General features: G+C 45.2%; 1 protein-coding gene across 5 annotated transcripts in view; it reads right to left on the bottom strand.

Annotated features, from left to right (window-relative positions):
• Positions 1–25492, bottom strand: part of FGFR3 (fibroblast growth factor receptor 3) — a 58187-nt gene that overhangs the window by 17897 nt on the left and 14798 nt on the right. For all 5 annotated transcript variants that reach the window (XM_087736290.1, XM_087736291.1, XM_087736292.1 and 2 more), the window contains exons 2-6: positions 18026–18289; positions 13519–13572; positions 7253–7422; positions 2477–2600; positions 1861–2051 (exon numbers count right to left, since the gene is read on the bottom strand). In XM_087736290.1, the coding sequence (XP_087592416.1) occupies positions 1861–2051; positions 2477–2600; positions 7253–7422; positions 13519–13572; positions 18026–18289 (803 nt within the window). The remainder of the gene's footprint in view (positions 1–1860; positions 2052–2476; positions 2601–7252; positions 7423–13518; positions 13573–18025; positions 18290–25492) is intronic.

The following is a 25492-nucleotide window of genomic DNA, read 5'->3' as shown; positions in this document are numbered from 1 at the left end:
TACAATTCAAAGCATTCCTGATTAACCAGAAGTAGTAAATAGACGTGTGCTGGTCCTATTCAGCAAAAAAATAAAACCAAACAAAACTTGTGCTTTCAAACGCCTGCCTGTGCTCCCCTTCGAGGAATGCGGAGCCTTTGCTGTCCACAGAAGAGAAGGTATTTGGCAATTCTAATTACCTAGCCACCCCGGTGCCGCTCCAACTTGATTTTAAAACACTATTTATACAGACTATTTATATGTTCTTTGCCACAGCAAAATGGGAGCTTGTGCTTGTGACACAAGGCACTGTTCGCAGCCGCTCTGCAAACTTCCAAAAGGTAGCACTTTATCCCACGGGGACCACACACGGAGCTCGGAGACTATACTAGATGGCATGTGACACAGCCAGCTATTCAGAGCTTGGTACTGGGCTGTGAAGCCAGGGGGAAATTCAAATATGCATAATTCAAACACATTTGGAGACACAGCGAAAAAATAAAAAGTTTTATCAACTCGCGAGAAGTGTGTGTTGCCAATCCTGAAGAACTGTCTCCAGCCATTTCTTCCAACCAATCTGTTATTTCAATCTGTGTAATTATTTCCAGGGTCTCTGGCTTTTATTATCATGTATCTGGCTGAGTTACAGTTTTGTAGATGCTGTCTGATAAGTAGGGTTTTTTTAAAACTTCATACAAAGAGAAGGGTGTGTGCAGCAGGATGTGCACGGGGAATGTCCATGCACAGGACAACCTCAGCTTGAAACTGCAGGGACAAAATCTGCTTTCAGCTGTAACTGCAGAGCCAGAAAAACTGCATTTGGCCCTATGTATTTTAATAAATATCAACATAGGATGCCTTTAATTATTAGAAGAAGAAAAAAAAAAAGTATTTTAAAAGCCCAATGTGCTTTTCACTCTCTATTCTCTACTTTTTACAGTTGCATAGGTTGAGGGGAAACCAGACCCTCCGGCTTTGTTTTGGCTGTAATCTGGAAGTTCCCTTTCAAGAAAGCATTTTACTGAGTCTTAGTAAGTGAGTTTTTGCTCAATAAAAAAAAACGCTTTCCTGAGCATGGATAATAGCAATGCTCACAAATGTTAGTGGCTGGAACAAGACTATCTTGGCTCTCAGGTGCTGGTAGTTCAGCATTATTTAGTATGTGCACGCTGCAGTGTGTTTACTTGGAAAAGGAAAGCATGTGTTTTAGTTGGGAGCCTTTTATTTTAATAAGGCCCCAAAAGACCTCAATTGAAGCTGTAAAAAAAGGTTATTTTTACGATTTTAGGTCAAATGCAATCTGACAGCTTCTCTTTTATTATGCTGCATTTCTCACAGTTGCCTCAGCTCGTACAACTACTTTGCTTATCTGTGCCACTACAGTAGTTATGTTATCTCTGGCAAACAGAAGAGCCTGAACATTGACTTTAGGACATTTCTGCTGTACCCCCTCCAAAAAGCAGAGTATTCCACTGCGTGGGCTTAAAGGAAAGAACAATCCCAACAGCTCTCCTTGGCTTATTCTCATGACTTTTTTCTTATAGACACAAAACAATTACAGAAAATGAGACCTCAAGCTCCCAAAAGTCTGATTTAAGTATCGATTACCCTTCTAGAAACTGTGGCATTGAACATATTCTGTTGGGAGTTTCTGGTTCGCATTGCACTGCTAGTCGAGGGCTTATTTATAAACATGTAAATAAAATTCATGGCTTCCATTGATGGCAAGCACCTTTACTCAATGCTGATCTCTCTTGCCATGAGTATGGCAGTGGGTTTCTTTGAAGAGCATCCCCACAAGGTAACTGCCGTCTCTGTAACATGGAGACCAAGGCAGAGGAAGGACTGTCCTGAGGGTGAGAAGAGGGAGCGTGTACCAACCTTCAGCACCGTGACATAGGGCGTCCCATCAGGTCCATATTTGCTGCCGTTGACTTCCACGTGTTTCAGCCACTGGATGTGAGGCTGGGCATCACTGTAGACCTTGCAGTGAAACTCCACATTGCTCCCTACCACCACAGTCTGGTTGGCAGGGAGCCCTGCTTGTAGGATTGGTCGGTGGGGTGACCTTTCTGAAAAAAAGAAAAGAGAGGGAAATCCTAATTTACCCGTCCTTCCTCCAGTGCAGATTCTCCTCTGAACCCTTCATCTCCTGGCCTTTCAGCAGAAAGAGTGAAGACTGGGATTTTCCCCCCAGGTGTCCTGGCCACTGCTTTACCCAGTGCTTCTCAAGCCAAACAGGGAAGAACTTCCTGGGAATGCAGGAGGCATGTCAGTCCTACCATTCCTTCTGGCCCCTCTGTAGACCAGCTAAGTCATTTATTGATCACAGATCTGAGGCTGAATTGTTGGCCAAAAGGAAGCTTGTTGTTGGCTTCAGAAGATGCATGATCCAACCCTTAGGGAAAGAAATCAAGCTCCTGCTTCCCATATCCCATCACGCGCCTGTTGAACGTCACCACAGATCAGCTGTTGAGGGAAACCAGTGAAATCTCACCTAATACATCAAGCTGGTACGTGTGCCTAATATTGCCGTATTTGTTCTCCACAACACAGGTGTAATTTCCTCGGTCTGACGGCACAACACTCTCCATCACCAAGCTCCACTGCTGGTGTCGCAACTAGAAGAAGAAATCAAACCATCAAGCCTGTGGTCAAGTGCCATCATCACCAGACCATTCAAACCAGTGAACAATCAGTGAACTTCTACACACTCGACCAGCATGAACAGACACCAGAGCAGGCCTGAACATCACAAGGACCCATTTCAAGGGTCATTAAAGGCTTAATGTGAAAGGGAATTAAGGCCAATGCATGAACAGCGCAACACAATGTAACGCTGAGATTGCAGCAGGGACTTGTAGATGCTTCCACAATAAAAACAATAATGAAACCAGCTGAATGTGGCACCTCTCATTAGAATAACGACTTCAGAAGGCATCAGCTAAGATAACTCTGATCCACCGGTCCCCTCTGCCAGACCACTCTGGTCCAGAGACTCTGTCAGCTCAAAATACCATACTCTTGTCTGCAGGCCTTTAATAATGGCTACATATAACCCATGAGATGATTAGAAACAATACAAGTCATACTTCTTCCCCCATCTGTAACGTATTTTAAAGATGTGTGCTATGGAGGTAACAGGGCTGGGCATCTGTCTGAACAGAAATGGGTGTCTACAACTAAGTTAGTCCCCTAAATTCTCTGTAAAAAACAGGAGAAAACATGCCCAGCCTCAAGTCTGGTCCCTAGAATGCCAGGTCAGCCCTTCTCTTTTGGCACCAAGTTTTATACTAGTTGGTTTTCTGGATGTGGCTCATATCCACAGTTGTTGGTTTGTTCAGTAGCAGAAGGGAAAGCACAGCCCATGTCTCCACCCTGACCTGCTGCCCTGTGCTCCCAGCTAGAACGTTTGTTTCTAATGAGTATAAAGGAAATAACGGATATGGAAAGTAAATCTTGAATTAATACAGAAGCAACTAACACTAACAAAGATGACTTCAGTATGCATAGCATATGAAAGCTCTCCAAATCTCTGGGTATTAATTTGATGCCTTCTGCCGCCCAGAGCAGAACATTTAACTTTATTAAACATTTTGAAGGTGACTCCAAGGACACAGAAGCAAGAGATTACAATAACGCTGCACTACAGAATGTCAAGGGCTGATGGAAAAAACAAGGGCATAACTGCTCCTGGAGGTTTCTTGCTGCAGCAGGTGAACTCAAATATGAAGTCATTTAACCTCTTCTGCTACACATAAATTGCATCCACATGCTTTCCTTTAAAGGGCCAAGCCACAATTAAAGTCAGAATTCTGCAAAGAGAAGGTTCAAAGTCATAGGATTGGCCAGCTTCATTGCAAGATAAGCAAGCAAAAGCCATTTTAACAAAGCCCCTTGCTTTGTAGATCTCTGCGACCCCAGGAACAGCACTCCTGAGCACCCCACTTTTCAGAGACCGCTGAATACAGAATTTCCTTTCATTTCAGGTAATTGGAGGTTGTGGCTGAACAGTCTGTACAGAAATCTGGGTTGTTGCAGATGTCTGGTCAGGTCTGACTGCACCCTCTGCCCACCCAGGACAGCACAGATGGAGCTCAGCGCAAAACCAAGTTTACACCTTTTGTAAAGCAACACCCCACTCGGTGCATCTCTGTAGCAATGCAGCAATTAGAGGGTAAGAGATGCTCTGGGAACAGAGAGCCTGGACCCTGAGTTCACAGCTAAACATACCAGACTGTCAAGGAAGTTTCAATGCAAATTTGTGGCTGCGCAGTGGCTCATTTCCATACTGGCTTGTCTCATAGTTGTGTCTAAAGACTTAATTTAATCCACTTATCAGCATTGCAAAGCATTTGCCTCTGGAACCCCTAGGAGCTACTCCAAGGAAACGGGACTCCAGATACATGGATGACTCCCTAGTCTGACCTGTATTATAAAATCAGGCCCAAATTAGGTATTTTACTTAGAATATACTTTCAAAGACAGTTTTATGACACTCTCAAAGAAATTTTCTTTGTCAGGTTTGTGATGGGGACTTTGGACTCTGAACAGAGAGAACCTGGGGGGCACAGACTCATGGGCCAGAACTTGTTTGGAAACTCTTGTAGAAGCAACAAGATATTTTTTTTTAGGTGGAGACTGGTGTCTCGATTTAAGGGATAATAAAAAGGGATGTTCCCAAGTGAGGATAGTCGCCATACTCAATAAAACACTAGAAATATGAAGTGACTTAGTGCAGGCATTAATCAAGTGGGTGAGATACTAGAAATTCCTCTGGTTTATTTGGTGTTGGCATTCTTGGCTCCCTGTGAAACAAACATTTGCAGACACACTAGGAACCTCAGTCCGTGTTTGCCAGACTGGTATGCAAGTCAGTGCAATGGTCTGGGGAAGGGATAATCCTCTATCTCCCCTCCCCCTCCATCTTCCCTTCTAGGGTCATTTAACACACACAGGCTTACGATATTAGAGATTCCAACAAGGATTTAACCATTAATGCTCTTTGGGAAATTTCATATGATAAGTCATATGAATTTCCTTTCTTTACCAGTTAAGGATGAACTGTAACAAAACTACGTTAACCTGGACTTCATGTTTTCAACACTCGCCCTTCTCTCTTGCAGACTTAACACCAGGCAATCACACAGGATCTAAATGCCATTCGCAAGAGGCAGAAGTGGAAGAGTGGTCAGCTTTCATCTGCTGACCACAGACCTTTCACAATCAATGTTTCAACTCTTCCACACGCTGAAAACAAGTGAGAACATTCCAAGCTTAAGGATTGCTGGGTTAAGACCAGATCTTGAGATGAAGTAAGCCAACCAAACTCTGCCAGATCTGGATCTTGCCCATTCTTTTCAATCTGCCTAATCCTGTTACGAACCTAAGTTGTAACAGGGAATTTAAATCTTAAATACATGAGATACTGAGAAGGTTTTCAGTCTCTTTTTCTGGTTCAAATCTCAGCTGATATCTATCAGTATATTTATACTGGATGAGATTTACATTAGACTACTTATATCTAACCGCGGCTCAAGAGCAAACGCAAGCAAATAAGGGAAGGAAAATTACAGAGAGAGAAAGATGTCTTTATATCAAGAAAGGGACAAAGAACTACACCTAGGCAGATAGAGAGCTTAAACCAATCTTGCTGTAATTGGCCTGACATTGCCTTCAATAGCTCCTTAAGCATCAGCTTGTTGCTGGAAGGTGCCCCTAGAGAAACAAAGCACAGCGATGCCAAAGACTCGCTACCATGTCGCAGAGGATGAAACGTGTCAATTTAAACTCAAGGATAGATTAAAACCACTGGGAAGTAGGTAGGGGAATTGCTTTCAGCTTTAGATTTTATTCTGCAAGCATAATTTAGTGCAGCTGACGTCACATAGTTTTGTAAAAAGCTGCTCCAACGGTGCACACAAGCCTGAAAACACTTCATGATGATCCTCACAGCCTGCAGTTAGTAAAAGATGCTTGTGCTTTCTGAATGTTATCTGCCAAAAGGCTGTTTACCCACAGGAGTTGGTTCCCCACTTCTTTTCCCTTCTTAACTTTTCAGAAGATCCAAACCTGAGCGTGTCCCCAGCCTCGTCCAGGCTGGAGCATGGACAGGGCTGCGGAGGGAGCTTCAAAGGCTTCACTGGAGCAATCACAAAAGGCTCTTTCAGGAACGGGTCTGAGCTAACAGGAAAGAAACAACCCAAAACTGTGTGGAGGGAACTTTTTTGAATCCTTTTTCTGGTTTCTGGAGCCCAGCACGCTTTGCATGCCTAGCCGCCCTTTCAAAATGCTACAGATGTAGTAGGCATCAGCACACAGCTGTTCAGAGGACTGATGAAAGTGCCTTCCTAAAAATCACCTCTTCTTAGCAGCAGCCCAGGGATATGCCAGGGCTAGCAGAGTGCAGGCAAAAATCACTGCTCAGGAGTCCTGCCTGCTACACTGATTTTATTATAATCAGCTGCTACCAGTTCTATTCTCCCCAAATAAAACCAGAAAGCAGTTTGACTGTGACCTCAAGGGGACAAAGGAATAAGAACAAAATCAGAGAAGAGCTGATTTTCCTGTTAAAATCCTGCCATAATTTGTCATATACGGTAGCACAGAAACTTCTGGCTAATTAAACCAGAGTGCACTGGGTTTCTGTGTCCCTTGGCTCTATCTATAAACACAAGCCAGAGCATTTTCCAGAACACCTTATGGTAGAAAAGAAGGAGGGAGAAGAAAGCAGCCAAAGAGCAGATGCTATTACTCTGGGATACAAGGGAATCCAACACTTGACCAAGGGTCAGTGATTTATACCACAAGAATGTTAATGTCCACGAGCATGATGGTCCAGCTCCTTGGTGAGGTCCTTCCTACACCTTCAAAGGATGCAGAGTCGGTTTTCCTTGAAAGCTGTGAGTAGCTGCGGCTCAGTCTAACACATCTCAACGCACTGGGCTGATCTCCAGAAATTAGAACAGAAGTTTCTGCTCCTGCTTTCTCCTCACTGTCCACAACGCAACCATAAACCCAGCCTCATTTTTACCTAGTCCCTGAATGACCACTATAGACAAACTCAGAGGGAATTAGCCCTCAATCCCAAGGGACAGCAGCCCTTTTCAACACTTTGGTGTTGAGCAATTGCTAGGGCTGCCAAAGACACCCCCATTTCCACACGGCTGAGACTGTGCTCTTACATGTACCAGTGTTAATCACTGTGAAATACAATTTTCTACGGTCAGTAGAAAACTCCTGATAAAAACAGAGATCCAACCCGAGGCCTTACCTTGATGCCCCCAATCCTATGCTCTCCCTTGAACTCCTTGCCGTTTTTCAGCCAGTAGATGGACGGAGTGGGGTTTCCACCCGCCGGACATCGGAAGCGAACGGTGTTGGCGGCGGGAACTGCCAGCAGTTTCTTCTCCATCTTATCTGGCCGGGTCCAGAAGGGGCCACCTGAGAAAGGAAAGACCAAGTTGAACAGGCCCATTTCTGCTGCGGAGGATATCAGCTGGTGAGCAGATGCGTTTGAGGAGGCTTTGGCATGTGTGGAGTGACAGTTAAATTGCTACCTGCTGCAGTTAAGATAAATGACACAGAAATGCTTTCCAGCTAAATGACTCTCATAGACGTAGACAGGGTGTTTGCATTTTAGGTTTGTGATGAAAGGTTCACGACCAGGTTCTTGTCTCAGTAATGCCAGTATAAATCTAGAGTAGCTGCTTTTAAATCAACAGGGAGAGTTATCCCAGGTCAGGATGAGAATCTGGCCTCAGTGTGTAAAAAGATACAGATGTACCGTCGGGACAATAGTAGCCAAGAAGCATGAACAGCAGAAAGATGTTGGAACTGTAAAAAAATGTTGATGGGCCAGCAAGGGAGCAGAGAAAAAGTGTTAGCTGAGTGCACTGGAAAATTTTGCTTCTCGGTAAGCACAAATGTAGTGTAGCCTCCTTAAGGAAAGGGAAGAAAAAAAAAGCCAGTGCCAAACTGGTTTATCATGTTTATGTTCTTTAAGTACAAGTGATTTTAGTTTTAAAGATTCATGTTACCTTCGAACACGGATAAGTTTTAAAACACCAGTGTTAGCATGAGATACTTTTTATAATCTGCCTCAAGTACAACGATGTTTCTTGGCTGTGTTACAAACATTACATATTAACTCCAAATTAAGGCAGCAGCAGCAGCAAACTCATTATACTGGGCAGAAAGGAAGAGAAAGTTTTTAAAAAAAGCCTCCCAAGCTTTCATTTCTGCTTAAGGAAACACTGCAGAGCTGGCACGGGGGGTGTTTCCCCTGCTACGCCGGGGGCCACATCCAGCCCCCCAGCTCCTTGCTCCACACCGAGGCCCAAGAGAGATGGGGGCAGACACTGTTTGGGCTGCAAAATAGCAAAGAGGAGGCCAAGGAGTGTAACTGGCATCTCCTCCAGATGGGAACGAAGCACCCACAGACACAGAGTACCCAAACCCACCGGTTGCAGAGACCTGTGTGCTTCTGGCCAAGACAAACTGAAGGTGCTGGTCCTTCAAGAACTGCCTTGGAGAATGTGATGGCTACCGAAGCTGTTGGGAAAGCATCGCTGCTGGCCTCTTCCGCAGTGATGATGCTCAGAAACACCACCCAGCATCACAGCCCCACCTCAGTGCTACTCTGAAGCCTCTGCAATCCCCTTCCCCTTAATGACAAGGGTGTACAAAGTTTTCCCTCTTGTTGCATCCCTCTGAGATTCACCAGAGCTGCTCTCCTTCTCCAGCACTCCCTGATGTACTTAGCCCTGACGTGTTTGGCTCCACGAGACCCATCCCATTGCAATTCCCAGTAAGTCAGTGATGACTGCACCTTGGTCTAAGTCCCCAGTGTCCCCCCAAACAGGCTCCTTGCTGCACTTCAGCTCCAAGGATTTTGCAGGCAAGGTCATATAGCTCAGCCAAGGCAATCCATGCACCCACTAATTTTCAGCACCTGCTAATACATGGTCCCCTCTCCCCATGGCTCCTTGCGAAGCCCACCTGGCCATGAGGAACTAGATGTCAGGAGCTAAATCCAGAAGGCCCTCCATTTGCTGGAGATGGCCCTGCTGGGCCCATTGCTCTCATGTCTCATCTGCTTTCACACCCTGCAGCCAGCCAGCTGGACGCAGGTGCCTCAGTAATGCTGTCCCAGGCTTGCAATCCAGTACTGAGGGCTTGCATCTGCCCTCAGGCTGCCTTGCACAACATGCCCTGATGCTTATCAGAGTCAGCTCCACGTATCAGAGGGATCTGGTGCTTACCCATGCCGCGTACACTTCATTTTTTAAACAACGAAACTGCTTAAGGCCCTTTTCTTGCCAGGATGGCACCGGAGCAGGAGTACGGCTGGCATAAACAAAAGCAAAAGGAGGAATCCCTGCAATTCCCGTGCTCCTGCAAAATTCTGGCTACAGCAAACTTCACTGTGAACAAGCAGCACATCCAGGAGAGGCCTCAAGTGCTACACGATAATGTGGGCTAAAGCAGGACACTGTGTAACCATCTACCTTCCAATATCTAAGCTTAGAAAAATGGTAAAGAACTGCACAAAAAAGGGGAGAATATTCCAAGAAATGTTAGAAGAGTGGATGCAACTCCTAAAGGAAGAGCAGGTCTTGATGGTAAAGGAAGATGCTGCTATCACATGCATTGGGAAGGGCAGAGACCAAGCAAAGGCTGGGCAAAAGCCCGGGCAGCAGCAGGGGGGTGAATCTGGAGGAGGACAGTTGGGGTGGTGTTGCGAAGGCTGAAGAGGAGGGAGCTGCAGAAACCATGTTGGGAGACATCTGGTCCTTGGTTTCCGAAGCACAGGCTATTTTCTGGCCGAATGCTTCCTTTTGGCAACGCACCCTGATTTCCTGGGGACTTTACAGGAGGGTAACGGGGCTACGGGGGAGAGCTCAGGAAAAGGCCAGGCATGGATGGAAAAGTCCCCCTTCGCCACAGCTAAGAAGGGCAGCCGAATAACCTTCTGTTTGTTGTTTGATTAACGTATTTGCCTACAATAAATCCCATTTTATGGCATCGGTGACACTCACCCGGGGAACAGGGGTGTAACTAGATTGCACGGCCGCCCCGCCAGGACTGGGCTCCTCCTTTCGCGGTGCGTTTGGGGTGTTTTCCCCCTTCCACACCAGCTGTGTGTACTGCAGGGTGATGTTTCACCACATTTTCTCACTCAAAAGACGAGTTTGAATCTCACAGGAGACGCATCAACCCACTGGCTGCAAATTTTGCCACTGAAGCCAAGGGGGATTTTGCCATTGGACATCAGAGAGGAGCAAGATGGGGCCCAGGAAAGTTTCCAGCTGGGGATATTCTCCATATGGAGCAAAGGCAGGATCCGCTCCTCCCTCCTGCAATTAGACACGGCTTCGTCTCTGAGGGCCTCCCCTCCGTTTGGGTGCTCTTCCATGCAATTTGGGGCTTGCCAGGGCTGGACACCCCTGGATTAACGTGCCAAGATTCAGACAACCAGAGCATCGCTCTCAACTCGAACTGGAACTGGAAGAAAGTGTCTACACATTGAAAATGGTGCCTTTGTTCTCACTCACAGGAGCAGCGAACAAAACATCACCGCTTTCGGTTTGCTGTGCCCCCAGAGTCCTTTCATTACTGCTTTTTAAGGGTGTGAAAATGTTGCTAACTCCTCTTTTCAAGCAAAGCTTGCAAAGCTCCAGAGAGCTTCAGGAGCGAGGAAGGAGGAAGGATGAAAGACAGGAAAAATTTCTAGAACCACTCTCTCTAAATTAATTACAAGCAATGATTCTGCATAGGCAGGTGTGGAAAAAAAGGGACCCACAAACATTATCATCAGCCCTTTCCCATCATCAAACACTAAGCCCGACGGTCCGTTTTGTTCGTCAAAGACACCGGCCACCCATCCGACTGGAATGACCAATTAAAAAAACCTGAGAACGATACTTGGAATAATTAATACAGCCAAGCGCTCATTTAGCAATTAGGAGCTGCCACAAAATTCTGCGGCAGACAGAATCAACCCTAATTGTGTAATTTCCCCAGCTGACGCCTCTGAGTACACAGCCAGATTTAATTGGAGATTATAGGGGCTCTTTGAAGGTGCTGGGGCTACGCAGCGGGGGCTCGAAACAAACAGATACAGAGGGGTAGGGAGCACTGGGGCAGAAGAGCAGTGTGTGAAAAGGGAGTTTTGTTTTTGTTTCAGGGCCAGGAAAAACAGCTGTAGAGAACAGAGGTATTGGAAAGCCTCTTTTTGCAAAGGCGGACCACGGTTTGTGACAAGGCTGCAACAAACGGGCCGATGATTTGAAGCTGCTGAAGTTCCCCTTTCTTCTTTCCTGCTGCCCATCCCAAAGGGATGCCCCGTTTCCGTACTGCCCTTCGGAGAGGGTGCTCAAAGGGGGGTGAGCAGAGCAGGGCACTCCATGTGGAGGGCCTGTCTCTGTGCTCTTCCAAGGGTTTTTGCACCAGATACTCATTTCTTTTAGGACAGATTTTCTCTTGTTCTCTTGCTTTGGTATTTCCAGCTCCTGTCATTCAACAATTTTGGGTCAAAACCCCAAAATTAACAAGATTGGTTTCAAACTCATGACGCTATTAGAATCAGCTCTCCAAGCTCTTCTCTATAAATGTGAGGATAAGAAACTCTCTTGAACAACAAAAGTAAGCCAGAAAATTAACTTATCATTGCAAGAGGCCAGGAGAAAAGGGTTTTTATTCAGTGATGTGCAATATGGCAACATGCAATAAGCCAGTCCTGGATGGATTACCTCCCCCTGAATATGAATAACTATGGGTTATATTTTTCTTTTGCATGAAAGCGTGTTTATTGCCCTCACTCCTCTAACTACTGACCATGGCTACATTTGATGGCCAAGCAGAGGCTCATATACCTCATTAGTAGGGTATCTTTTTGCCACAAGAGATGGAGGACACAGGTCTTTGGGCTGTCCATGGGACATGGCACTGGCTACACCCACTTGTCCGCCTGCCCAGGATGGTCCTGCAGCCCCTGTTCCCAGTGGGATGTCCCAGTGGCGGTGGTGCCAGGGTTAACAACATGGCTCCCCAGACTCAAGAGAAGATTGTGAAGGCTAAATGGAGGGTCTGATGTCAAACAAAGCAACACAAAGCACATCTACCTCATGACACGCCATGAGGTTTCACCACGCTGGCACGTTAAGCTAATCAACTGTTTTTAAAGCAGAAAAGAATCCAACTTTTTATAACGAGACCTTTAAGCAAAGCCAGTCATTACCTTCAGGTCTAAAAAAAGAGACAGCCTTGAAGTCAAGAAGACCCAGAATACAGGCTATAAATACATGTGGCGAAATGTGTGTTTTCCTTTTCAGTGAAGAAAAACGTTGTCTTTCTGTACCATAAACCAGCTGATGTTTTGTGATACCTGTTGCTAAGAGATGGAGTTTACTACAAACCACATAAAAAAAAGTACAGAACGATTAATTGTGCTCATCAGAAGCTGCTCTGCAGCACGAAAAAATCCTGACCAAACCTGACCCTCCCTATGCCTCTACCATGCTTCAGCAGGCATCAGGAGCTCTGAGCACCTCTGCAAAGGTGCTTGTCACCTCGCAGAATCTGGCCCTTAATTAGAAGCTATCAAAACCCACTAACTGCTGCTGATGGGTCACCTGGCACCGTAACTCACCATTACTGTCCACATACTGCACGACACAGCGGTATGAATTTATTACAGTAGGAGACCTGTTTTAAAGAGTCCTGCATGTCCAACGCTATGGGCAAGAGAAATTTTCCAGTCATGTTGAACTTCTGCCAATGTACATAGCTGATTGGGAGTTCAAATGCAAGACATTTATTTATTAAAAACACATACACACAGGCAGCTTGCTTTGCAGAAATATAAAGAGCATAATAAAACACAACACTAACGCCTCTGAAGCATGTAATGATCCTGATTAATGCCATTGCACTTAAAGAAACAAGCACTGGGACTGAAAGAGATTCAGAGTAAAAGCACCGAGAGGCTCTGTCCTCAGGCTCCCTTCCCCACATGAGCGAAAGAAAAACCAGTAAAGCCAAAGGGGTTGCTCCTGCTTAGGGCATTAGTAAATTTGGCCCTTGGCTAGCGTAAACTTTATGCTCTGACTCCAGCCAAGATGCTGGTAAGGACCAGAACCAAAACAGCTAAAAATAAAGCAGGCCAAGGTTTGCTATGGTGTAAAACTGGTGTAACGTCAGTGTAGTAAAAAAAATTGGTAAGTGGGTTTGTCTGGATCTACATGCGAGGAGAATTTATAACTCTAGCTCATCAAGTCAGATTCGCCGAACCAAGTTTCCAAAAAAAAAAAAAAAATTATGCTACTGCTGCTGTAGGATATTACAGCAGTGATACCACTCTGGCAGCTATTTCTAAATTTTTAGATAAACATCATCATGGTACCATTCTAAGGTCACTGATTTCATCACAGAGAAAGAGCTGCTGTCCGACCAGGCAAACACCCAGATGAGCTGCCCTGCTTGGGAGCCACACCTCTTTGAAAGAAAAGGCCTCTGTATCCCAGAAAAACTAATTACCTGTATCTTCTGACTCATCATCGTCATCTTCATCATCACCCGACGAAGGGGAATCTAGGAGGAGAAGGAGAAAGAAGTGAAGCAGAAAGAGGATGGCAGGTGGGGACACCACCTTGGATGAGGCTGTTGGTGTCATGGTGGGCTCCAGCGAGGGAGGACATCCAAGTGATGGGTCACCCTTCCCTGCAGCTCTACCAGCCTGTCCCTCCCACACTGCTGGGCCAAGGACAAGTGGCCAGGAGCTTTCTGAACTGGGAGAGAGGTGTCATGAGTTTGCCAGTGCTCTGCCACAGAGACTGGGGTCCGATGCCAAATACTTCTCCCTGTGTGAAGTGCTCTTCTCATAAATACAAAAGCAATTCCAAAAGGGGAAGTTTCTTTTTGCAGAGCAAGCTCTCCCCTGCTTTTTTTCCCCTCTAGCATTCACTCTGAAGACTTTTTATTTCACCGAGTCTCAAAATGACAGGTCAGCATTTCTAATTCACTTTCCCCGCATATTTCTTTTAACTCAGTACGCCCCTGCCACGTCTCCCCTCGTTAACCCCTTGCTCAGCCACTCAGACCAAAGCTTTTAACACTTTCCCTTGCGATCAAACCTCTCTCTCAATTGACATTTTGATGGCTACTCCGTGAACCAATTCCCTTCAGTTATATTCTTCCTACCGAGGCACCTCGAGGCTGTAACTGAATACAGGTCAACAGTTGGGAATTTTCCATCTGTATCTCTCCAAAACATCCTGAACCGTTTCGCTTAATGTGGTCTAACATCTCACCTTCTCCAAGCTGTGCACAACGAAGTCTTAGTCCCTCTTCCCCCCACCAAATGACTACTGTAAATGTAAATCCCATTACAAAATAGCAGCTTAGTTTTGATTTAGTTTATATGATTTAGCACAATTCAGTGTCTGGAAGATTTAGCATCACTGACTTCATATAATCTCCAGGAACTCCTTTTTTAAATAAAGGCAAAATGCTAACAACCCAGCAGCCTTTATATTCTGAGACAGTGGTAAAAGAACTTGGCCTTAAACACTAGAAAACAGGAAACTTTATGAGTGTTCAACATGTGGCCAGAAATGTAAAGCACTACTTTAGACCAAGCCAGGCAGAACCTCCTTCATTTCAAGATGCGCTTGAGTTTTCTGCCATTATCTGACCAGCTCAGGAGAGGTAAAAATGGGGGAAAAAAAAAAAAAGGGGGGGGGGGGGGGGAGGAAAAAAAATAGAAAAAAAAAAAAAAAGAAAGCAAGGAAAGAAAGGAAGGGGAAAGGTAACAACAAATACTACTTCTCTGCAGAATCTGGAAGGACTTTCCAGACATATTCACCATCTACAAGAGCAAGTAACACAGGAATCATCTCCCTGCTTTAGACTGCAGTGGCACATCATGGTTTGCACCTTCTCATTGGCAAAGTCTCAAGGAAGACTTCGAGCACGTATCTAACTGCAAATCCACAGCTGAGGTCCTGCTGGCAACAAACCAGGGAAATGCCACGGGGCTTGCTGAAATGAAGGGGATGCTTAGGTGTTTTGGCTGAACCAGCAGGTTTACTCAAGTCCTGGCGAAGGCAGAAACTGAGCCAAATCCCCACCAGCATCGGCAGAGAAACCAGCACATTCTCAGCCCTGCACAATCAGATTTGGTTACCCATATATTAACATGTGATTATAGTTTCCTTCTGGTTTCCAATGAATTAATCGTGACCAGAGGAGCAGAATCAATTTTTAAACCAATTCAAAAACATTTCCACAAGACTGAGGGAAGAGTCTTTGACCTCGCTTGTGTTTCAGATTAAAGATGTACCTTAGCTTTTAAGACCAAATATCCCACGTTCAGAGCTGCTGTCCTATTCAGGTTACTAAAACATCCCTTTTTTCAAAAGGTGACTAAAAATTTGTAAGCTATTTGTTAATCATTTACTAAAATAGTAATCCTTTCCAGAAGTTGATGAGTATTGGCAACAGCAAGAACTGCTAGATGCTGTTCTCAAAAGGCCTTTAATTATGAACGGAAAGGGGCTTAATATTTTTAGTCACCTCTTTTGAAGTGCTTAGTCTTGGGTATTTTAAAAGCTCTTTTCGCTGGTACCAGCCTGCAGTCCGTGCTTGTCACAGGGGTGCTGCTCGGCCACTAAATCCAAAGGCTGTTCTGTGCACGAAATGGTTGCAGAAATGGAGCTTCTGCCAACAGGGCTGGAGATCAGTTTGGGCACGCAGCCTCTATTTGTGATCCTCTTCAAGTACTCAGGTTTTAAGAGGACAGCACGTTTCTTTTTGTAAACTAGCAAAACACTCAACCCCATGTCTGAAGGGAGGCATTTTAAAGAGATCAAACCCTGCTATTAATCAACCTGGTTTTCAACACTGAAATGCCAACGCCAGCTCCAGCATCTCTTCGCTCTACCTTCAGCACCAAGCATCTCCCTGTGTAAACTCAGAGTCGCTGCAGAAGAGCCCACTTGTTGCAGACTCAAAACTCATGGCCCCATGTAGGAAAATCCTGATATGCTCCTAGAATTTGGAAGCATCTCTCAAAATGGGACTTAGGTGTGTATCAGCTATTCTGAATTTACCTAGCCTAGTTTTGCTCACTTAAGAATACAGATCAGAGCAATTCCAGTTTGTTAGTACAGATTTAAACCAGTTTAACGCAGAGAACAACTCCAGCCCCGAACATTAGATATCCACATAAACACCTGATCCGATACCCGAGCTAATCGCCGGCATTACCTTTAAGAAGTGGGAACACAAACCACAAATCTCCGATAACAATCTCATCTCTGCAGTGCCACGCTGAGCAATCAATACTAATTATGAAGAAATATCTGAGCATACGAGAGGCGCCACTATTGCCACATAAAGCAGGGCTTCAAAGTTTGAAACAAGCGCTGCTGACAGCTAAAACGGAGACTCCCACATTACCAGCACTTTGGTGGTAATGACAGTGGGCTAATAGAATCAAAGACTCATAATGCTGTCAGAAAGCAGGTTCAGGTTACTCGCTTGTTCTTAAGCTGTTATTAGCTATTATTAGTGAAGAGGAAAAACACAGGGGCTTAAACTTTTTAAAAGCAGAGGATTATCAGCCCTTCCACTATTAAAAACAATTTCTCACTTTACGAACTTTTGGGGCTGGCAGCTATTTCATTTGAGCGTGTAACCAGCTGCCCTCTTCTGCCTCCCTGCTGCCCCTTGAACTCAAAAGCATTTTAATGTCACTTAAAAAAAAACCAGAGAGAGTAACGTTTCTAACAACCTGCAGTTCCTTGGATAGTTCCAATAATCGTACCTAGTTAAAGAAAGCCTTTCAAGGGCCAAATACTTCTTTAACCATTTAATTGATATGACCTTGAAGCATTCACAGCAATCTCCAGTAATGTTCAATGAAAAGCAGATGTTGGTGAAGGCTTGCTGAAACGAGCTTTTATTCTCACGACGGTTTGACTCTCTCACACAAAATCCTATTTCTGGCATGAGAAAGCTCTTTATGGAGTGGATGTGACTTACAATCACAAACATCTCTGTGTTTGGTTTTCAGACAGAGCCCCTTACTTTTTGCGGGAACTCAACTTTTGGAGGCAAGGACCTACTGTTTGGGGATGCTTGAAAAACCTCCAACAGCGTGAGGGCAAAGGGAAGTTTTCAAAACCTTAGATCCACAAGGGGTTAATTCTTCTGAAAATTCAGGCTTTTAATCTGTGTGATCAGGAGGCTTTCTATCTGCTCTCAGTGATGAGTATCCATCTACCAATGCAGCAGCCTCAAATCACGCAGATGATCTTAGTGTTAGCGGTTAGCTGTCTGGGAACAACAGATTTTTCTGGCACTCTCTGTTTAGTGATCCAGGTTTGCACAGCTTGTAGCTGTTCTGTCCTACTGTCCTAATCATGGAAAATATGGCCAAGCAAATGACGGCATGTGCTTTGCTAACACAGCACTTGTTTGCAATATATGAATTGCAGTAAGTACTTTGATGAAGCACATACTTGAGATATACGCAGTTGACAGATAAGCTACTTCCGAAACAAACTAGTAATTTGTGATAACCAGGGTGGAGGGAAGAGATTTATCGGCTACAACAGGGAAACAGTTTTCAGGAACCTCCAGCTTTTACATGCAACTTTGCCACTGATTTGTCACATAAAGTGGAAAAAGTCACTTAACCTCCCTGAGCCACAGTTCACTCACTCACAAAAGACTTCAAAGGCACATGTAGCATTGCATCTATTTGAGTGTTAAGGGGGATTTGCGGTTTAATCTGACTAGCACCGTTTCTAAGTCTCTCTCAGTATTAACATCAAGCTTTAACATTTGGTATGGACACGCAAGCATTCTTCCACTGGTTTGTTTTGTCAGTCTAATCACTGCCAGGAGTTACCAGGGAGGTAGAGACCTACCAAGTACGGACGAACACCGCAAAGCACCAGCTGTGCTGAACATGGAAAGGGGCAAAAATTAAAAAAAAAAATAAAATAAATTACTGAGACAGCTGTATTTCTGCACGTACCTGTAACTCTGACTGTAAAGTTTCCCAGGACCTCGTTGGAATGTCTTGGCTTGCAACTGTACAGCCCTGAGTCATCATATGACACATTGATTATCTTCAACAGTTTTTGTCCAATATGAGTTCTGTTGGTAGGTGCAATCCCGATACCATCTTTAAACCAGAAAACAGACACAGAAGAGCCTTGGGTGTTACAGGAAAGTTCAATGGTATCTCCACTTCCAAACACCAACTCTTCCAGAAAGGTGGTCTCGCTCCTCAAGTATTCTGCAAAGGGAGAAATGGAAATGAGTAAATAAGAGCAGGTGTCAGAGAATGAAAAAGCATTTTAAAAAGAAATGTATCTTATATTTGCCCTACTGATGCTTCCATGTGCCCAGAGCTCCTCCTTGCTAGAGGTAAGCCTTGCTTGCCCCAGGCAGGTAGTAATGCAGAAAGACAGCTGTGCACACTACAGTCAGGTCTCTGGATAATCTACAAGGATGGCTTCAACCCTGTAGCGACCAAAACATGGCCACCCCACCAGGTGCATCACAACAAACAGCACAGATGTCTACGTAGGGTCACTGCAACACCCAATGTCGCATTGGGGGGTGATCTGGCAGAAAGTGTGTGCTGAAAAGTTCACAGTTCGGTCTCTGGATCTCGACTTCTTTACTTCTGTGAGTCTGTCCACAACCCCTGCGAGACCCAGCAAGGAGGGGATAGAGGAACAGAGATGGGGATAAACCCAGTTTCTCAAGTGACTCTGGGTGGCCCAAAGGAAAACTCTGTAGGCTGAAGGAAACAAGGGGGAAGGCTGGACAGAAGACGCAGGCTGGAATAGCTAAAATAAATGAACCCACCACTAGCTCCCTGATGGAATTACGCTGTGCAACAAAGGAGTGCAGAACCGAAGACTGAGCATGAAAGCCAAAATCCCTATTTCTTCAGTCTATCTACCAGCTGCACCAGTTTGTTCCACAAGTGATGACAGTGAACCCCGCCACGGGCTGGAGACTTTTGTTTTACCGTAGGATAATGACACAAGGAAAGGTTCAAGCTCAGAAGTCTCCCCATGGAGGAACGTGGGGCATGTTGAAAGTGCGGTTCTTGGGTCTACTGGTCCTCAGGCTCATTTTAGTGACGTATAAAACTCACTTGTGACATTGAATGGTTTATTCATCTTTACACCAGTTTAATGAAGAAGAATTAGCCCTCTACAGCTGCCCTCAACCCAACCAGATCAACAGCAAGACTGCCATTCTCCCCACCTTGTCTATGCTAACCAACATTTTCACTTGGCACTGCCCTATCTCTGTCTTCTGGCTCACATCAGCTCTGAGACTGTACGCTCCACCAGGCATAAGTCTTCTTGGTTTTGTACAATATGTATCACGGGGGATCCTATTCCACAACGACGACACTTTGGTGCTATGATTACGTAATTCACAAGTAAAAAGTAATTCAAAACAGATTGGTCTGAACCTAATCCTATGATCCAAACCCAGGTGGCCTGAGTTGATCTCCAATAGTAATCAGATATGGATAGAGATCCTAATTTTACAGCTTAAGTGTATTCATAGACTACAGTTTGACTGTGAAACCAATGCAATTACAGCAGCTCTGAATACCTGAGGATGTGGCATTGGCTTCAAGCTGCTCTTTTGCCATTAAGTGATAGAGCTGGAGCAGGTTATAAGAGAAAAATGTACTGCTTTTCTCTTCTTGTCATGCAAGTTTTTATTCTTGTGGAAATGTAAAAATTAAAAATATAAAAATGTTTCAGTCAATAGCCTTCCAGTGTAGACATAAAGAAAATGTGGTATTTCATGGGAGGTATCGTCTCGCAGGAGGCAAGGCCCACACTCGTTGGGGTTACAAAGAACCTTTCCTCTGATACCCTGGCAGCAATTCCAACTCAAATATTTTAGGTTCTGGCCAGAATTTTGTGGTATTCATACAGCCAAAGGTTTAGGGTGTTTTTTTTTTTTCTTTTAATGAAAAGATTTTCCCTGAAAGCAGATACTTTTAGTAAAAAGAAAAAGGAGACGGAGAGACAGCATCTCCTTCCTATCAGACCAGCACCTGTTGTGACATTAAGTGTTCATCCATGGTCTCTTCCCAACTGGGATATATCCTTGGGGAAAATACAGTTGAGAAATATTCTGGTTTAAATGTTCCTTTCAGGTTTTTTCCTTCCTTATTCTAGACTATAAGGATTTTTTCAACGGTGCCAACTTTGGCTTCCAATTAAAAAGCCCTGTATACAGCTTTGCACTTGCAGGACTGGGTACTGATCTTTGTTGACTCTGATGGAAGCTCTTGCTAATTTAATCTACTGGAAAACAAACCCCATGCAGCTGCACAATCCCTCCATACAAAATACACAGTTTTACCCAAGCTGTTTGCCAAATGATCAAGACTTGTATATTTTGGCTTTTGTATCATAAACCTACCAAACAGGAACAAGCCCAGACTAAGCACAAGCCAAACTGTACTATTTAGCCATTTAAAAGGAAATCACTCTTTTTTGAAAGCCATAATGAACCTGGGTTAATGACAAAGCAACAAACTATTTTTATAAAACATAATAAGGGAATGCTGAAATGTAGAGGAAATTCACTTTAGACTCAGAGCAGAATGACTGGGGTCTGAAGCTTCTTCTGTGGAAAGAAGCATCATTTCTTGTTTCTGACAACTTTATTTTGGCATCTCTGCCCTCGATCTCCCCAGCCGGTCTCCAGCAGATATCGTGATGCCTGTTAAATGCAAAGTTCAGTCCTAGTGACTTTATTCCTACCGACTGGGAGTAATATCTGGAAAGACGGAGTGGCGAATTAAAAGGAAAATGTTACTAATGGTTTTAATCTCACTTCTTTAAACAGTTTTTCAAATTTCAGTTTATATGCTTATGGCTGAAAAAATAAACAGGACCCAAACTGGAGACCTCTACAAAGTACTTAAACGTGCACTTAAGTGCTTAAGCACTTTGCCCAACTGTGACCTTGGAGAACGAAATTTTACTCTTATTATTCCTCACACAGCTTTCAAATACGATGATAAATCCGAAAGCGGAGAGAGTCTCATTTCCGTGCTGAGAACAGCTGGAATTTAAAGCTGGGAACCAGAGCTCATGTCTCCCACTGGGTGCCCAGAGCCCAGCACCTCCTTCCCACCTTCCAGCCGCAAGTGCCTGGTGTTTCCAACACCTTCTCAACAAGAGACACCAAGACATGAAGGAGACATGAAGTTGGCCCCTGAGGCCAAGCATCCAGCCATCAGACTGACTTGCAGAAGTCTACATCTCCAACCACGTGGCGTGAACAAAGTGGCAAGAGCTGGGTGTGCAGCCCGTGCTTGGGAGGGGTTTAACACAGATGGGCTGAGCCCTCCTGGGGACCTGGGCGAGGATTTGGCCACCTTCTTCATCCTGCATCTCCCATTGCTAAATCACAAGGAAACCAGTACAGGCGAGCAGGCGCTGAGCTCTCCCAACACGGCTGCGTCTTGCATCTGGACACACACCTTTGATTGAGGCAGTCAGAAATCTTCCCACGGCAAAACTGCACTGTGGGGAGGCGGGTTTCGGATTTACTGGAGCTACAAACACCCACCTCCTGGATCTCAGTCCTGGGTCCTAAGAAAACCATCCTTGCTGCTGGCAAACAGCTATTCCCACGCATCCTTTAAAACTTTCCTAAAGTGTTTCTATTGCAAGTCAGGTTGCAAAGGTCCCTCCCGGCTTTCCCAAAGGAAACTCCCATTTGGGATCTAACTGACATTAACAGCATCTTTTCAAAACCCACAGCAGACATACGTATAAATTACTGGGGAGTTAACTCGAGTAGGGGTTACAGGAGCCCTCTCCACCACTTGCCAGCAGAGCAGGGATTAATGAGTTTGCAGCTTTAATGGGTTCTTAGAGAGGAGGAGGCAATCTAGGTTGTGGGCTCCCAAGATATGACTAAAATTCAACCATTTATTAGTTTAGCCAAAGCAGTAATGAGTCAAGAATCACCAAGAGATGCTTCTGATGGAGATCAGCACTTGCAGCATCATCACTGCTGCTGATAGCAAACATGCTACAGAGAAAGAGGCACGTTTTAAGCTGTTCAGAGGAGCAAAAAGGCAGCAACTAGCTGGGAAGCACCTTCCACAATGAGAAGCAGCTGGCCCACCAGTACTAAAATGCTTTTGTATGTATTCACTTATAAGGATAAGATACTTCATCTCCGTAGCTGCCTGGCTCATCCCAGCAATAATTCACTTTCTGTGTGGTTCGCAGCTCCAAGTGCTTAAGTGTGTCAGTATTTCCATCAGATGTCTGCTCCTCTTAGACATCAATACTTGTTTCTGGCTGAGCCTGGAAATATTTCATTTTTGTTTTAACACAGGCAGCTCTCGGCAACTGCGTGAAGATATGCAGTTTTTTATTTTTCAGGCACAAAAGGATGAGGAGGTGGAGGGCGATAGGTTATTCCTGGGCTGCTTATGGCCCCCCAAAAACTTCAAGCCAACCTAGGGCCTGGCTGGTGCCCTCCCTGGTGCCAGGGACTGTTTCCAGGTGCTGTGGCAGAAAGCATCGGGGCTGCTGCTGGGTGGCGAAGGCCCATGGGAAGCTCGGTGGGGTGGGGGAGCCCTGGGGCCCCGCACCACCTCGCAGGGTGCTGGGTCCTGGCTCCAGGACACTCCATCCAGTTATTTCTCTTCATCTGTGTTTTTCCTCCTGCAGTAGCATCCCACGATTCTGCTTCTCCAAACATCAAAGTCTTTGGGAGCCTCCCAAGGGACTGTTCAGGTCGGGTACATGGCTCCCCCATCCTCCTCCTCCTCCTCCTCCAGCGAGCATCCCGCAGCTGGGGCACATCCACCACACAACCAAAACCCCACTGGGACTCCCACCACAGAGGGCTCAAGGCACAAAACCTTCAGTACCACCAGCAAAATATTCCTCACCCCACCTTGAACCCTGGCAACCCTGGAGAGGCTTTTTGGGATTGCTTCACAGCCTGGTGGTGGAATGGACTAAGCGGCTCATTTCTAAGTGGATCATATTTTCCCCTTTTCAAGCTGGACAAGCCATATTTGGCATGTTAACAAGCAGAAAGATAGCAGCACTCCACGCATTTCTCTCTTCAGGCTAATTCGAAAACGTTTCTTGTTCTCTGTATTTTATTGCACCAAATCCACCGTGACAGGATATATTATAGGATCACGGAGCAACAACTGTGCCAGAGCTTTCTCCTGTTGAGTTTGGTATCCCATTCCCGGGGGATGATGGTCATGGCCACTGAGGCGGTGGCTAACCGCTGTAGGGATATGGCAAACTCCCCTTGCCCCAGCATCGGTGGGATGAACAAGGCCATGATGGCAAAGAGCACATAGACTATCTCCAGGTTCAGACCAGCACTGTGTCCTCTAAATAAGTGTCCCACCTGGGTTAACAGAGGCCACAGTATTATTCACCCCCCACAACAGTGTTTTTCCCAATACCTGTGTCACAGCTCGTGGGATGGGACCGCTTCCCCACCTCACCTCACCTCACCTTGGGACTTCTGCACCAAACCCCGTTGCCCAGAAGGGAAGTAAAACACTTTTCTTGCTGAATGCTGTTCATTTCGTACTTGCCTTAATTTAAAAAGCAGCCAGGAGGGGTGACAAGGGATGACAAACCACCTCCCCACGAGCACCCTGCAATGTCCCTGTTCCCTCTGTCTCCCCAGAGAGGCAGCTGGGCCCTGGGGGAATACTGAAACCCACCAAACCAGCCCCAGGCCCTGCACTGAGCAGCAGCCCCTGTGAGAGGTGGGCACCATAAGATCATGGGTTGCCTGCTTCCCCAAGTACCTGCCTTCTCAGGGCAGATAAGATCAAGGTCACCTGAAGTCAGCCCATACCCTCATAGGGCCGTGGGGAGCTGATGGGATATTTTTTATATATGTATTTTTGCTGGTGCTTTATGCAAGGCAAAGCTTCCTCTGCTTTCTGCAGCAGCCACAATGGTGCCAGTGACAGAGCATCCCTGCCTGGCCATGGCCATGCCACCCCAAAGGGCACATCACCAGGCTGGCACAGCAAAATATAATACATAAAACAGAAGTTTTACGTGTTTTATATATATATTAAATATATTTTATATATACCTACATATACCTATATACATAATATATAGTGTTTTATGTATATGATATTATATATAATATTATATATAAAAATGAAAAGTATTATATAAATTATATATCTGTCTTCTCTCTTCTGCCCCTTTTCTCCCCCCCCCCCCAACGTCAAGACCCCTCTCGGAGCACATTTCCCAGTGTCAGGCTGCAGCCATCCCGGGAAGAAGGGGCTCCGGCAATCACAGCAGCACGGGATGCTTTGCCAAAGCAACCTCATTTCCCCAAGTGGTGTCCAGCTGGGTTATCTCCCCTGCTCAGTGGGGCTCACACCTCAGCAAAAACGAAAAAATGCGGTTGCTTCTGTAAAAGCCTAAACTGTGATCGAGAAATGTGCCTTTAGGAAACCACCTCCGAAAAGGGTTTGACTCCATCATTTGAAGGTGCCACTTTATCTTTCACCTATTGCGCGTGTTTGCGTGGGAGGGGTGTAGTTCTCCTGGAAAAGCTTAAAATAGCTTTCCTAATAATAATGCAAGGTAAACTGTTTATACTGTATTACCACCACAGTGGCCTATACAATTGTTACCAGACAAGGTTTCTTCCAAAGATGTTAACAAGTGTGCTGCACTGTATTACCACCCAGTGGGGGTTTTTTTTAGATCTGTGTTAGGAGGAAAGCAAACTTTTTTCTTACAGAATGAGCAGAACAATAACCAGGTTTAGTTCTGCCATATGCAGCTTTCTCCATAAGCAAGAGATTATGGAAAGAAAAAAAAATCTCTAGTGTTTAGCTTGGCTGTCCCCGACAGAGACTTTGGAAGAGCTTCTCGAATGGAAAAGCAGATGTTGCAAATCTGCCTTATCTACTGAGCAACTGTTGACTCTGTTGTGCAAATCCTAATTTACATCTGCATGAAAGGTTTCAGAGATTAAATGGCATTCAAGGAGGAATATTAGCTTTTCTCCCTCCCTCCAGCCCTCCTTTGAATGGATTTACTACTGGCAATTAGCTTTCTGTTCCCCCGGCCAAGTAGAAAACAGGATTCATCAGGACTCTACAGTATCCTCCTTTTAATGGACTGTTTTCTTAAATCACCCAATTCAGATGCTGAGAGTTAGAAGAAGAAATAAATCATCACAAAGCTAAAATAGTTACAAAAACACTTTGGCCAGGAGGATTTCCCTGTGGCACTTGGAAAGCCCTGGGGAGGAAACAACAACAACAAAAAAAACCAGAGAACAAATCAAAGGGGTCTCCTGGCTACACCCAACAAAAATGGGAATGCAAAACCCAAGAGACACAAAGCTTTGGTTGCTGCTGAAAGCCCAGAGCCTGTCCCAAGGACAGCCTTCAGCTGGGGCTTTGCTGGTT

This window comes from Nipponia nippon, unplaced genomic scaffold (assembly GCF_047370975.1).
Source record: "Nipponia nippon isolate SJK-2023a ecotype South Korea unplaced genomic scaffold, ASM4737097v1 scaffold_6, whole genome shotgun sequence".
Classification (NCBI taxonomy): Eukaryota; Metazoa; Chordata; class Aves; order Pelecaniformes; family Threskiornithidae; genus Nipponia; species Nipponia nippon.
The sequence above is the reverse complement of the archived record's forward strand: the minus strand, read 5'-3'. Positions and strand labels throughout refer to the sequence as shown.